This window comes from Caenorhabditis remanei, chromosome I (assembly GCF_010183535.1).
Source record: "Caenorhabditis remanei strain PX506 chromosome I, whole genome shotgun sequence".
Lineage (NCBI taxonomy): Eukaryota > Metazoa > Nematoda > Chromadorea > Rhabditida > Rhabditidae > Caenorhabditis > Caenorhabditis remanei.
In genome coordinates, this window is record NC_071328.1 from 8,169,983 (window position 1) to 8,184,533 (window position 14,551).

The 14,551-nt window shown below is 35.9% G+C and overlaps 3 protein-coding genes across 3 annotated transcripts; 2 read left to right on the forward strand and 1 right to left on the reverse strand.

Moving 5' to 3' along the window:
* Positions 1 to 309: 309 nt before the first annotated feature.
* On the forward strand, positions 310 to 1,724 carry GCK72_001630 (uncharacterized protein; the record flags this gene model as incomplete). Its single annotated transcript, XM_053723059.1, has 7 exons — positions 310 to 471; positions 572 to 778; positions 827 to 955; positions 1,010 to 1,131; positions 1,207 to 1,364; positions 1,519 to 1,582; positions 1,625 to 1,724. 7 exons carry the CDS (start codon positions 310 to 312, stop codon positions 1,722 to 1,724), a joined length of 942 nt encoding a protein of 313 aa, XP_053591704.1.
* Positions 1,725 to 2,226: 502 nt separating this feature from the next.
* Positions 2,227 to 3,536, reverse strand: GCK72_001631 (uncharacterized protein; the record flags this gene model as incomplete). Its single annotated transcript, XM_053723060.1, has 7 exons — positions 2,227 to 2,308; positions 2,355 to 2,448; positions 2,517 to 2,713; positions 2,766 to 2,887; positions 2,938 to 3,066; positions 3,115 to 3,321; positions 3,375 to 3,536. 7 exons carry the CDS (start codon positions 3,534 to 3,536, stop codon positions 2,227 to 2,229), a joined length of 993 nt encoding a protein of 330 aa, XP_053591705.1.
* A 6,944-nt stretch (positions 3,537 to 10,480) lies between these two features.
* On the forward strand, positions 10,481 to 13,461 carry GCK72_001632 (uncharacterized protein; the record flags this gene model as incomplete). Its single annotated transcript, XM_003114759.2, has 11 exons — positions 10,481 to 10,578; positions 10,636 to 10,821; positions 10,871 to 11,005; positions 11,055 to 11,189; positions 11,240 to 11,563; positions 11,617 to 12,406; positions 12,498 to 12,854; positions 12,907 to 12,981; positions 13,032 to 13,141; positions 13,185 to 13,282; positions 13,334 to 13,461. 11 exons carry the CDS (start codon positions 10,481 to 10,483, stop codon positions 13,459 to 13,461), a joined length of 2,436 nt encoding a protein of 811 aa, XP_003114807.2.
* Between the last annotated feature and the right edge of the window lie 1,090 nt (positions 13,462 to 14,551).

Sequence of the window (14,551 nt, forward strand, 5' to 3'; positions counted from 1 at the left end):
TCCGCAGCATGGAGATCGAGCCTTTTTGAAAATTTCTGGGTTTCATATTCAATGATGTTTTGTTTTTGTTGATTTTTGTTGGAGAGTGCATACGACGTCATTTCTACAGCAATAACTCATTTTTAGAGAACACTTTATCTCATAAATTATTGAATAAAACCTCTGTGAAAAATTTAGAAAAATATTTTCTCTTTTCATTTTCACCTGTTTGAAATCCCAGAAACCAATTCTCCGCTTTCGTAATCAGTTCTTTACTGGAAAATCTTACGACTTAAAAAACAAAGAAAAGGCGAGTGTATTTTCAAATAAATGTCCCTCACTCCATGTCCGACAACAATACCTAAATATTATACTGTGACTTTACACCTGATTGCTGCATTATCTGTTCCAGTCAACATGGTTGGCTTCTATCTAGTATGGTGTCAGTCTCCAAAAATGAAAGGTTACAAATATTGTCTCTGTTACTTACAGGTGAGTCGGTACTGTAGTTGTACAAGTTTTCAGTTGCCTTAGAATCGATTAACACTGAAACGTTGTTTCTCGGAAAAATTAAAAACAATTTGTTTTGCAGCTCGTAAGCTTTATCTCAGAACTCCACATGTCTCTAATCTCTCCTGGATATTATTTCTTTCCAATGATTGGAGGATACAATACGGGCGCAGAATTGATGAGTTCTCACTTGAGTATGACTATTTGGGTGTTTATTCTGGCATTTGAGCTTCCATCTGCACTATTATGCTTCGTTTTCAGACACAATGCAGCTGAAGAAATCAGTCGGGTTTGTTTTAGAAATGCCACGACTAAAAAAAACAATTTCAAAGTTCAGACGGTTCCCAGCAAAATGTATATGGAGAAATTTTGTTTGCTTTTATGTCATTTATTTCCATTTGCAACTGCTTTTTCAATGTGGAAATCTAGATTAACTTATCAACAGAAATATGACTTCATGAGTGAGGTAGGCAAAATATAGAAATACTAAATATCATTCTGGAACTATTTTTGCCTGCAGAATTGGCCACAATGTATGTATTGGATGCGCTTTGAAGCATTTGAAGTTTACGATTATAAATTGAATCCGTGGTTAGCAGTTGTTGGAATTGGAGCTCTTTCTTTTGTTTTATTAGTTTACACGTAAGAATTTTCGAGAGTCTGTTGAACTGCTCGAACTATATTTCTCTTTGCTAAACAAATATCAAAAGTTTTCAGATACGGTCTAACTCTTGGTTTCCACACTATCTTGATATTACAAAAACACCAAAAATCGATGTCTCGTCAGACATATCAAATGCACAAAATGTTTCTTTTCAGTCTATTAATGCAACTATTGATTCCCGGAATTCTAATTGTTGTTCCATTCGGAATCTGTATGTTCGTAGTTGTCACCGGTTCTATTTCATTGCAAGGCGAGGATAGCGGAAGACTTGATAGAAATTATTATTACCCATCTCATCATAATTTCAGAATTAGCAACAGACACAATGTTCCTGGTTGGATCTCATTCTACTTGTTCTTCTTCAGTCATGATTTTGAGTAATCCAAGATATCGACGAGTTCTGAAAGAAAAATTAATCAAAATATTGAGGTAATACCTGAGCTTTGACCGATATTTTAATTCAAGTTTTAGATTAAAACAAGCAAGTGATCCAAGAAATGGAAATTCAGTGCGTCCAAGTCAACGTTCCATCAGTTTTGTCGTCATCCAAAGTACTACTACAGCATCTTGATTAGAAACCAATCACAACAAATGTTCCTATGGATTGATTTTGAAATCAGATAGGGTAACGTGTCGACTGAATCAATAGAGTTTGTAGGACTCTGACATCCAAGTAGTAAAAGAAACATAGCTTTTTCTTCGTTTTCAAATTTAGGCCAATTTTCGTAATTTTGCCATTTCTTGCTAGTCTGAATTGTTTTATTTCCAATGAATCGAAACATGAGAGTTTTGTTCGTTGAGCTGAAGTGAAGATTTAGTTTTGAAATGAATGATTCACAGAAGTCTGACTTGAAAGTTATAATAACTTGCTTCGCGAGGAAGGGAAAAAGTCATCTGCTTGATAGGAACTGATTTCTGCAACAAACAACATATTTCCAGATTTTTTTTTAAATCATCAAAACAAATAAATTTTTGTTAATTCAGAATGCAGAAGGAACTTGAATTGTTGTATAGGGAATAATGTTTTCAGTAGAATATTTATAATTCACACTCATTAAAGATTATCTATAAAATCAGGCTCCGGAACTGTGGATTACAAAGATACTGTTTCCACGTTGGCTCTGCTCGGTGGAAACTTTTTTGTTTGTCATGAACCTGTAACAATACATATTTATGCCAACTCTTTCAATTTTATACGAACCCAAAAAATGCTCTTGCCTTTTCTTTTAGAAGTCGTCGATATTTTGCATTACTTGATATCATTACAATACACTGACACATTGAATGAGATCCGACTAAAAACATCGTATCAGTGGCCAGTTCTGCAAGAATAGGAGTTATTTCAACTCTGAAAATCAGTTACCTTGCAACCCAACTGCCCCAGTAACAACCACAAACATGCATACACCCAACGGAATGACTATCAATGCTCCGGGAATCAGGGATTGCATAATTAGACTGAACAAAGCAGTTTTATGCATTTGATATGTTTGACGAGACATTGATCTCTGATGTTTCTGTAGTATTGTCATTGTATGGAGACCAAGAGTTAGACCATATCTGAACTATTCAATAGTTATTTGAAGTAAAGTGAATACAAGAAATCACTTACGTATAAACCAAAAACACAAATAGAACCGCACCAATGCCAACAACTGCTAACCACGGATTCAATTTGTAGTCATAAACTTCGAAAGCGTTTAACTTCAACCATTCCAAACACTGCGGCCAGTTCTGGAAAACAAAAAAAAACTTGATATGATAGTAAAATAGTTTTGACCTACATCTTTCACGTAATCCCGTTTCAATTGATCTGGCAATCCGGACTTCCACATAGCAAAAGCAGATGCAAAAGGGAATATGTGAGCGAGAACCAACATAATTTTCTCCAAATACAGTTTTCGAGGTTTCACCTAAAAACAAAAACTTCTACTTCAAAAGTACAAAGAGAAATACAGTACTCGACTGATATTTTCTGCAGCGTTGTGTCTGAAAATGAAGCATAATAAAGCGGATGGAATTTCAAATGCAAAAATGAAAACGTAGATTGTCATACTCAAATGAGAACTGATGATTTCAAAACCCGTGTTGTATCCAGCAATAATTGGGAAGAAGTAGTAACCAGGGCAGATCAGTGACATATGACATTCGGTTAAGAAACTGGCGAGCTGGAAAGATGAAATGGGCTCAGGAACCGATTCGTTTCAGTTTCAATCCCTACCTGTAAGTAACAAAGACAATATTTGTATCCTCTGAGTTTTGGAGATTGATACCACACCAAGTAGAATCCAATCATGTTGATTGGGATAGAAACAATAGCTAGAGTATGTAATGTCACAATATAATACACAGGAACTGTTTCAGGACATGGAGCGCCAAACATTCAAAGAGACTGAAAATGTTGATAGAGAAAAAATTTGAGAGCAAAATATGTCTGAAAGTGTGGAAGTCAATTATTTTGATTATTTTCGCATGCTGCTGAAGCCTAATGAAATTTAAAATATTACGTAGACCTTGTTATAGACACGAAACGTAATCAAGAAAAGTGAATACTTCCTCGAAATGAGAAAAACCATAATTAAATATATTTTGATTGGCATGTGCTCTCAGAGTTCCAGATTTTGAGCGAAGTACGTGCAAGAAGCAGAGATTCAAGTTCCTGGGCTGTTGCCATTTCAATTGATGATCTATATCCGGAGTGTTATGAAATGAACAACAACAAATCCAAACAGACAAGTGTTTAGTGGTAAGTTATCACTGGTAACAAGATTCACAATATCACCATCGAACACCATTCTCCATCTTTAGAAATTTTTGAGAAAACGAAGCCATATCCATCATTCAAAAAGTTCTGATAAACAATTTGGAGGAAGTCTTGAAGGTTCTTCTCACACTCATTCACAGTCCATACTGTAGAAATCTGAATTTTCTGAGACACAAATGACATGGTCTCCATGTAACAATTTTATTTTCAAAATCTCAAAAATCCAGAAAAAGACAATCCTTAATGAGCTTGTTTCTCTCTCATTCCGCTCATTTAAAATGTTCCGTGAAGCGTTAATTCAGCCTCTAAGCATTCATTATTGGCTTTGTTATAGGTTAGTTACTCAACATCTTTCACATTCTCTCATAAGATAATTCCCGAAGAATTCCATGTTTAAGACAACCATGAATCAGTTTTCGTCTAGGATAAACCGCCTAAATTATTTATTGTATTTACTTTTTGAACCTCCTAGACTGACTTCTCAATATCAGAATAATACATACTGAAGTCTCTCTTTCTCATCCAGACAAGGTGAGTCAACAGCCGTTTTTAAAATTTCATGTAAAAAGTCAGTCTCGTGCTATAAGGATGTACGTCGGAGGTCTGATCCAACAATTAGCGGTTTCCGTTTGGGCAGAAGAAGAAGGAGAAGAGGGAGAAGAGGATGTCGTTTAATAGCTTCTGCAGAGGCGTCTATTTTCACGGAGACGATTTCTTTATTGTCTTCATTTTTCTAGAAATGGCTCAAATTACTGATGCTCGATAGTATCTTTATTGTAGATTCGTGGTTTTTCAAAACCTCTCCGACCGAAATCTGTGTTGGTATAATTCTGAAGTAATGGATTCTCCTTTGAGGAACATCCTGATTTTCCAAATGTTTCCAGAGTTTCAAAATGGATATACAACAGTCAGGGTATTCATTTAATTTATTTCAGAAAGTGGTGACAGAACAAGTTTTTCCTGATTTTGCTTTTATTTTTGCAGTTGCTGAGTGTGACTCTTCGAAATCGTACCTAACATTTTACTTGTATAAACTGAAACCTCATCCGAAACTCACCTATATTTTCTTTACCATTTCCTCTGACCTCATATCGAATACTGTTAGCTCAGCTGAACCGTGTTGCTCTTCCTTCTCTTTTCAATATATCTCTCTTTTAAAATCATTCTATTGTGCTGGTCAGTTGTATTTGTGACTCCAAAAGAGTAGCCACCAGAGGGAGGAGGTGCAAATTGCATTCTCTCCATTCTTTCTTTTGGACACATTGTTATTATTAAAGGAAGACAACGTTTTGCATGGATTTTTCACAAAGATTGTGTCTTTTTTTTTTGCAAAATGTTTCAAAACGAATACAAGTTGAGTCCAGATATGTCTGGATTCATTTCTTCTCTTCTAGAAAACAATTACAGTCTCAAAAAGTCACAATTCTTTTCCCGCACATTTATTTGTTTTCCGATACGTTTCCACTCGAAATCGGCATAATATGGATTCTCGAGAGCGCTTTCCGTATTCGATGCCAACACACAAAACTAAAAAGATCGGAGAAATTCAAAACCAACTCCTCTGTTTCTTCCTGTGTCCCTCTTTTAAGCTTTTCCCATGGCATATCCAATTTATTGGAATAAAAAAGAAAATAAGAAGAAAAGTCTCGAGGAAACTAACTTTTGTATCTTCCTTTTCGTGTAATTGATATCTTTTTTCTAGAAGAAAGGAGGCGGATTTGGTTTGAAGGGTTCTTTTAGGAGGGTGGGAGTGGTTGTTCAGACTATAGTCACATTTTTCCTTTTTCTAGAAATTATTCGTCAATTTGGAGAATCCGTGTCAGAAAATGAGGAACCTCTGTCTCGTTCTATTCTTAGCTCAATATCAGAGATAAGCCAACATCTGTTTTTTATTATTACGGGTTTTTATTCTAAAACTGACAGTTACTCACATCTAGAATCATCCATATAGAACGATCAACTCTGACCGCAGGCTACAGTACCTTCTGTCAAAACGTCCAAAGCCAGACTGAGACTCTTCAGACCCATCCTTCGCCTTTTCTCCATTCAGTTGTGTGTTCTGTTCGCTTAAAAATGTATGTTTCTTCATTCTTTTCTTCTGGTCCCTGACTTCTTGACCTATACACTTAAACACTGCTGAGCACACCTTCAAAAGGAAAGGCAGGTGCTCTTTAGCCCTTCTTTTCTTTTTAAATTTCGCAACTTTTGCTCCCAATTTTCCTTTGTTCTTCATCTTCTTCTTCTCCAAAAACGTTTTTTCTTTTACTTTTTCTTATTCTTCTTCAAATTTCTAAATCTTTAAAAGCTTTTTTATCGCCTGGGGGTACGACTGAAATCTCAAAAACTAAAACTTCCCTTTTCCAAAAAAATAGAAAACAAAAAAAGGACCAAAAATGGCCAAGTTTCGAGAGGATAGGATCAAGTTTCCTGGTTGCCGAAATTCGATATTTTCATAGTTTTTAATGTGTTTTTGTAAATTTTTTGTGGCGTTTTTTGACATTTTTGTCACATTCTTTGTAAAAACGAGAGTTTGTTGAGAAATTTGAGATCCTTCATCACGTTTTTTCATACGTTTTCAATGTCAAAATTGTCAAGTTTCGTTTTTGGAGTTATCAAATAGGTTCTACACTGGAACTTCGCTTTTTGAAGAGTAAGTTGGTTTGTTCATTCTGAATAACCTCATCTCTTTCAACTGCACAACAGGTATTTTTAACGTATTCGTAGTTGATCAAAACTTCCTCACCTAACTAGTGAACTGATTCCTCAAGAAACATTTTACTAGAAAAGTTCAGTTCGAAAATAAATTAAATTGAAATATTTCAATATCTCGTTCTCACGGTGCTTTGTGTCGTTTTGTTTGGTCTTCTACTTCTTTTCTCTCAATCTTCTTTTTCGTCATATTCTAGTTTCTCCTACTATTTGAATATGCAACATTTGTGAACATTTCACTTATTTCTTACAATAAGATAAGTTTCTAGTTATTATATGGAACACGTTTTCTATCATTTCGACTCGCTACCATACCCAACAGGACCAAATAACATGAAACAAGTTAAAGTATTTGCGAGAGAACCTCTGGAAATACTGTCTGTAACTTTTTGACTTTTGCATGACTTAGAACCGAGGAAGTCTATGAGATTACGAATGGCATGTCAGGAGGTGTCAACAGAAAAATGTTTAGTGTGGGAATATCCGGGTAGATGGGAGAATTCGGTCACCTTTTTTGTCGACTTGTAACTGAAACACTCTCTCAATTCCAAATAATTTTTAATTCTAGAGCCTAACCTTTTGAACTGCGAACGTGCGTAACCCAAATCTGACGTCACCCCTCATTCGACCCTTTCCCTAACCCACTAAAATTGGCACTCAACCCCTAAAACTTTTTGATGTACTTCCTTTCTCCTGGTTTAGTTCATCTCTTTCTCTTCCAATAATAAACTCATCTTTCCGCTTCATCTCACTTTCATATCCTCACTTCTCATCAAATATTCCTTACTTCTCCTTTTACTTTTCATCCTATTTTGAGGAAAAAAAGAAGAAAAAAGTTTTTGTTTCAAAACTTTACCTCTGGGTTTTTTCTTCTTCTTTTGTCAGTTTCAGGCCCCAAAAATTCCTTATTTTTCTACAGAATTTTTGAAGTCAATCCAACAGAAAACGACTCCAAATGATAGCCAGTCAACAAAAAAAAACAACAAAATTGCTTAATTTTGTAATGCAAATCGCATTTTGTTCTGTCCGTTTTTGGAGTCGGACAGCCCGACCACAATGCCTTTTGTTGGAAATGGAGGAAAATAACATCCAGTTGCTTTTTGAATATCATTCGATCCATTTTCGGAAAATGTTCAATTTTTTGAAGGGGCTCATACGAGAAGGTAACATACAGAAACTTCAAAGTTTGAAATTTCTCTCATCTTCTTCCGCATGCCCATGATTCTCGGAGCATATGAAGTTCTTTGAATAGTTCGGACCCCAGTGATCACCTAAAGGTTCCATTAACTGCTAGACCGTTTCCTTTCAAATTAGAGACAAGGATAAAGTGTGATGTGTTCCACTTTCACCAATATCCAATTGTTCATCACTTCAAACTTTTCCAAACTCCGAGAACAAAAAAAAACGTCTGACCCCCCAGTGAGGTGCCAATGACGCGAATCTTGTTTAGTTGTTGACACAAAACATACAATTCTTCCCTTTTTCTCAGCCGTCCGCAAGCACTTCCGGACGACTATTTTGAATGGAAAAAATGGTGGTTGGAGAAAGCTATTGAAACGAAATAAAAAAGTAGAACTAGCAAAGTTTGACTTCCAGAAGCAAACCTTTTTCAGGAGTTTTTCTTTTTCTGAGAATGACTCTAACCTTCTATTTCTCTTCTCTTCTTCAGAAAAATGACCTTCACAGTTCCATGAAGCATCTATATCTCTTTCCGAAGCTCCGCCCCTTGATTCCAAGACCCCACCAACATCATACTCCAGTCCCAATGAAGCAAGTTTCTCGACGAACTCTAACCTCTTACCCTCCTTCTTTTTATTTACCAGACTTGATGTTTTAAGTGAAAAATATGGAAACAATGGGTTAAAGTTGTGTGGTTTTACGCATCACTTCATTTTCTCGTCTCTCCATCTCTCTAGTTTTACCTTTTTCCCGTCCAAATTAGATAACCTCCTCTTCTTTTTCTTTTTCATGAGCGAAAAACTTTATTAGTATTGTTAGTCTCATATATATATATTTAGGGTAAAGGGGATTCGTTTAGGTCGCTTTTCTTCAAGTGTTTTGGCTTTCTAAGATACTTACAGATGGAAATGGAGATACTTAATCCCCCCATTACCTGACTAGTTTCCGCAGTTTCTGATTTCGTTTTCGTTCTCACCTCATTAGGTTCTTTCTTTCTACTAGCAGCGAGTGATTTCGATCCACCGACCCCTGGCTTATGGACCCAGCTTCCACTGCGCAACGCTGTTGGGAGATAGTCATTCGAAAAATATGTTAACTTTCCAATGATTTCGGCTTGGCATAGAAAAAATACATACGAGAACAATGATCAGAGATTTGAAATCTTTGATGATACAAATATGTTCTGTTGACTGTGCTTTGTTCTATCATAATTATTATTATTATGATAGAGAGCCCATATTTTCCTATTTCCGTATACAATATTTTCAGACACGGAAGTATCAGTGTTTTCATTTTTCTCTTTATAAACCTAAACGTTTAAAACTTTTTTGTACTTTTCTCTTCTCCAGTGTTCATGTTCTCTTAATTCAATTTATTGCTAATTTACTCTTCTTCTTCTCCTCTTTTCCCTCTTTTTCTCTCGAATCTTGCAAACGAAAAACCGGCTTATTTCCTGTTTTTCAGCAGTTTTCCCGCTTCGAAGAATCCATTTGAGCTCGATCAACTTTGACACTTTTCCAAATTCACAACTTGATGTTGTTGTTTTTATTTTGTTTTTCGCCACGTTCATTTTAATTGTTCTTTTGGGACAGAAAATTTAAGTTGGGAAACGTCTAGTCAAACCCGAAGTCTATAATCTCCTCGAATCATCATAAAATTTTTTAAAGTTACCAGAAGCTAAAAATTGTTTCTTGTTATGTTTAGCATTTCAAAAAGAAAATATTTTTCTTGTGTTAAAATCAAACGTTTTTGAAAAGTAAGTTATGTAAAAGTAGCACATATTCTTGAATTGGCATAAATGAAAAATGATATGTTGGGAGCAGAAACAGAAAGAGAAAAGAAGAAAAAAGAGTGAACACACCAACAAGTTTTGAGCCCTGAGGGGAGGGAAAAAGAGCATCTTCTCTCTATTTTAGCTGCTCCTTTTTTCTTTACAAGAACAGCTCTCCCAGTGAAAATGCTCCAAAAAATGAGGGAGCAAAGTTTTTTGGTTCACATTTTTTCTGGTTTTGTTTTTTTTTTGGGCCTGGCCGATGTCGGGTGTCAATTCTGATGATTGAGGTGACGTGATGAAAATGGGTTTTTTTGTGTTTTGGAAACTCGGGGTTTCAAAAATTGGGAAGTTTATAAGAAAAAGCATTTATCTGCAGAGAATTCATGATCCAATCCATTAACTGTTTACAAACTTCCATATAAAACCAAAGAAGTAATCCGTCTGATTATACTGACAAAACACCGCCCATTTTATGGTTGACACGAAAAAAGAAAGAGTTGGGAGCAATTTTAGGAGGAAAGGATAAAAAAGAAGGAGCATTATCTTGATGCTTAACTTAATACTTTTCCTTCTTCCTCCCATTTTTCTCGTTTTTTGTTTAGTTCCAAGTGGATTAACTTTATTTGATGAGCATGAAAAAGGATTGGTTTTCACAAGATTTATTAGTTTTTTTTCTGATTTTCTGGGGTTTTTATTTTATTTTTAGAAGTTCCTCTCTGTTGAAAAACCTCGACATATTCATAAAATTACTCCTATTTGATCTCTTCCTTGATTTTTATTTTCAATTTACTATGTTTGAATCTCTGAAGTTTCTACCGTATCTCTCTCACCCTAATTTTGTATTTTCCAGGCCCATCCATGATCTCATTTGTCTGAAGTACTTCTCCGACATCTTCTGAAAATGATGTCGACATCGTCATCAATGCTTCCGACGACTCCGATTGGAAAACAACAAGTTATTGATCTCAAAGCAGGAGCTATACTCAGAGAAAATGCCAGGTAAATATCCTAATCTTTCTCGGGTAGCTTTTCATAAATTAAAAATTCCATTTTCAGAAAAAGTGGTCAATTCTTTGGATGTCCACTTTCTGTCGTTCTGGTGCTTATCATTCTAATCAAATGTCTTTTCATCTCATTTTGGATAATTCGAGAATATGAAACCTTTGATTTTCGTTGTTCCGCATGGGGTGGTGGAGGTCAAATTGTAGATAGTATGTATCGGACAAAGCGATGGATTAATTTGTGAGCTGGTTTCAGATTTTCAAATTAATTGAACTGTTCTTATTTCCAGCTATGGTTTCTCCCAAAACTCGAATCCAAAAAAACTGAACAAAAACTGGAATGATGGAGATGGTGAGGGTGATTATGATTATGCAGGAGAAGGAGATGCCGAGCCAATGATGAGAAAGAAGCGATGGATTAATTTGTGAGTTGATTTCAGAATTTCAGATTAATTAAAGTGCTCATATTTTCAGAAATGGTTACTCCCAAAACTCGAATCCAAAAAAACAGAACAAAAACTGGAATGATGGAGATGGTGAGGGTAATTATGATTATGCAGGAGAAGGAGATGCCGAGCCAATGATCAGAAAGAAACGAATGGCACAATAGTGAGTTTTGTCTGCAAAAAGGTACTGGAACCTCGACTACTTCATTTCAGTGAGAAATCAGATCCCAGGAAATTCTCTAAAACTCCAGATGACGATGATGATGACAATTCAAAAACAGACGTCATTAACAAAGAGAAAAAGAAAAAGAAGCCGTTATACGGTAGATCAACATCGACTTCCACTGATATACATCCTCCGAAAATAGACCCTCGATTAGATTTTGGACCTCTTCCACCAAATTTTCAGCGAAGAATTGATAGTAATCATATACCAGACGTTGGAGAAGATGAAGATGATCTGCCAATGACTACGATGGTCACATTGACAAATACTCAAATTGTTCAATTGTCTGGAGAAGATACTGGGGTTGTCAAGTGAGTATGCTAGAAAAGGCTCAGTCTGAAATATTTGAATTACATTTTTTCAGAATGAAAACCATTAGAAACCGTGTTGAAAAAGTTGGATCCGATGAAGAGCAGTTCATTGAAATTGATATTGCAAACGCTCCAAGAATCTACGTTTCAAAGATCAAATCAAGGCATGGAGGAGAAGAAGAAGAACAGTTTGACCTACTTAAAGAGCTTAAAAAAGACGAAGAAGCAAAGGAAGAGAAGAAAAAGAAAAAGAAGGGAAAAGGATTGAAAAAGGCGAAGAAATTAGCAGCTACAGAGAATCCGAAGACTGAAGTTAATACCACGTCATCAGAAACTTCAACGACTACGACTAAGAAACCGAAAGGAAAAGGATTGAAGAAATTGAAGAAGCAGAAGACGTCACCAGGAGAAGAAGTCACCAAACTGCCACGTCATCTTGTCGGAAAATCTTCAAGCATGGGTCCCACGACTCCAAAACCGAAATCCAGTTGGATAAATGGAGTGGTGGATCCCCAGGACCCAATGTTCTCAAATCAGGGGCAAATTAGAGGATATCCAATGCAAAAAGCGAGTAAAAAGCCATCAACAACTACGATGAGAGCATTGACGTCTGAAGAAGAAAAGGAGAATTTGAAGATTTCTGAAAGTACTCGAATGATGTGGGATATGGATGAGTTGAAATATACTACATTTTTGGCTCCGAAGACAACAGAACAAACGAAAATGGTTGAGGAAAATACGAATCGGGGAGAAGATGTCAAGTTTAAAACGACGGATTCAGAAGGCGTTCCGAAGATGGTGACGTCATCAACAACCACGACTACAACAGAAAAACCACTTCCAGTAAGCATTAGATTATCGAATAGATGAAATAAATAAGAACTGATATGATAGACTGATCGAACCTACTGACTATACACATAATAATTTTCAGGGAGGTATGAGTAAACACGAGTGGGAGCAGAAGAAAGAAGAGTTTGAAGCATACACTCCGTCTATTCTGATTTCTGATCTTCAACCATCTCATTCGGGAAAGTCTTCTCATTCCGAAGTGTCAGCTCCGTACCACGTTCATCTTCCATCCGCCTTAACAACGTCTACTTCTTCACCAAATGTACCGAATTTCCATTTTATTCCGCCATCTTCTGAAGCGCCATATTACGTGGAAGTCAATGATGCTGATACTGAAACAATATACGTGAAAGATGTAACTCCGATGTTCAGGAATGCATTTATGGGACAGGATCAACAGGAGACAACAACTAGACCTTATGATCCATTACATTTAGAAGTAAGTCTTATTCATTATCTAGCCGAAACATCATTTCTTTTCGATTTTGCAGATGGAAATCGCCAAACTGAAAGAATCGTCCACATGTCTCGCTCGAATGGCTTTCGACGTATGGTGTCTTTTTGTGGTGAGACCTGAAATATATATAATCTTACAATCTGAAAAGAATGCTTTCAGCTATTCTCCTCTGTCCTATTCATTATGGGGATCTGTGTTCCAAGATGGAGCCTTTTCGTACTTCATATTGTTTTCGATTTCCTGTTTTTAGTTGTCGGATTTGTTACCAGGTATGTGAGTATTCATCATAAAAGTAGAGGAATATTTTTTCAGCCTGACCATTGCTTTTATGTCAAGTATAATGTACTTCTTGATTGATGAGATGACGTCAGATTCATTGTTCGAATTTTTATTAGTAGCGTTTGTGATAGGTGAGTTATTTGTCTAGTTTCAATTATACAAATCAGTAAATTGTTTTTCAGATATAATTCTAATACTATACTCAATTATTGTTGGAATTTCCTATCGATGTTGCTGTCGTCTGGTCGATAACACCATCAAGGAGACGAGTATAAATTATAGTGTGAGCAGCAATGGAGAGCCCGTTTAATTCTGGAAAATACTATTATATTAATACGGGTAAATTGTCAGAGTCTCTTGTTTGAAATTTCAACTTTATTGAATAAAGATTTAATTTCTCTTGTCTCGAATGTTTGCTTCAAAAATATAAAACTTTGAGGACAATTTTAAACATCAACAACTCATCCCCAAAAAAAGTGTTGCTTCTGAGAGTTTTCTATTTCCCTTTCGCCCCACAATATAAAAAAGACAGAAAACGGAATGGTCGCTTTTTGTTTGTGTATTGCGGGGCGGAATGTGTTCATCTTTTCCCTTTCCGTAGCCAACCGATGTGCGTGTTCATAGGCGGTCAATTTCCACCGTTCGTTTTACAAAAGTTATTTGCACTTTCCCGTTTTATTTCACTCATTAATTAGATTTTCAAAGTTTTTTTTCTGAAACTCTAGAGTATCTGAAAGAAGATTTCTACAGACTTAAAAAAATTTTCTAATAAATAATAATGTTTTGAAATTTATTATTTGTTTTTCGTATGAAAAATAAGAGTATTGAAGAAGTTTGAATGAAATTTAAACCAAAAATGAACCAAAAAATAGAGTTGTTTAGGGAATTATGCTGCTCGATTCAATGTCGAAGGATGTTCGCAAGCAACCATTTAATAGAACAGCAGAATACCGTTTCGTTAGTTAAAATTTGTTCAGAAAACTTTTTAGCGAATTCAAACTTCGTTGAAGATTTCCTCGAAAAATAAAATTCTTCGAAGCTTTGGGAACACTTTTCCGACAAGTAGAACTTCTTTATGATTTTCCGTTTTTTCGGCCAGGAAGACCACAATTTTCGCGTTTTCACCGGTAGAATTTGATAAAATCTGTTCTCAATTCGCTTGATTTTCCCCGCGATAACAGCTTCCATAATACGCGTCAATAATCTGGAATTCATTCCGATTGCTCGTCAAATGTGATGTTTCAAGGCTTACGGTGTTTGCGTACACATCGATTCTCATCAAATTCTCTCGCTCTCTCTTCTGTTTTAACACGTGTTCTGTATGTCTCTCGCCCCAAGTGTCCTACCCGCGTCTGGCGCTCACCAGTACTGCAAGAACACGGCAACATTCGTCCCGTCTT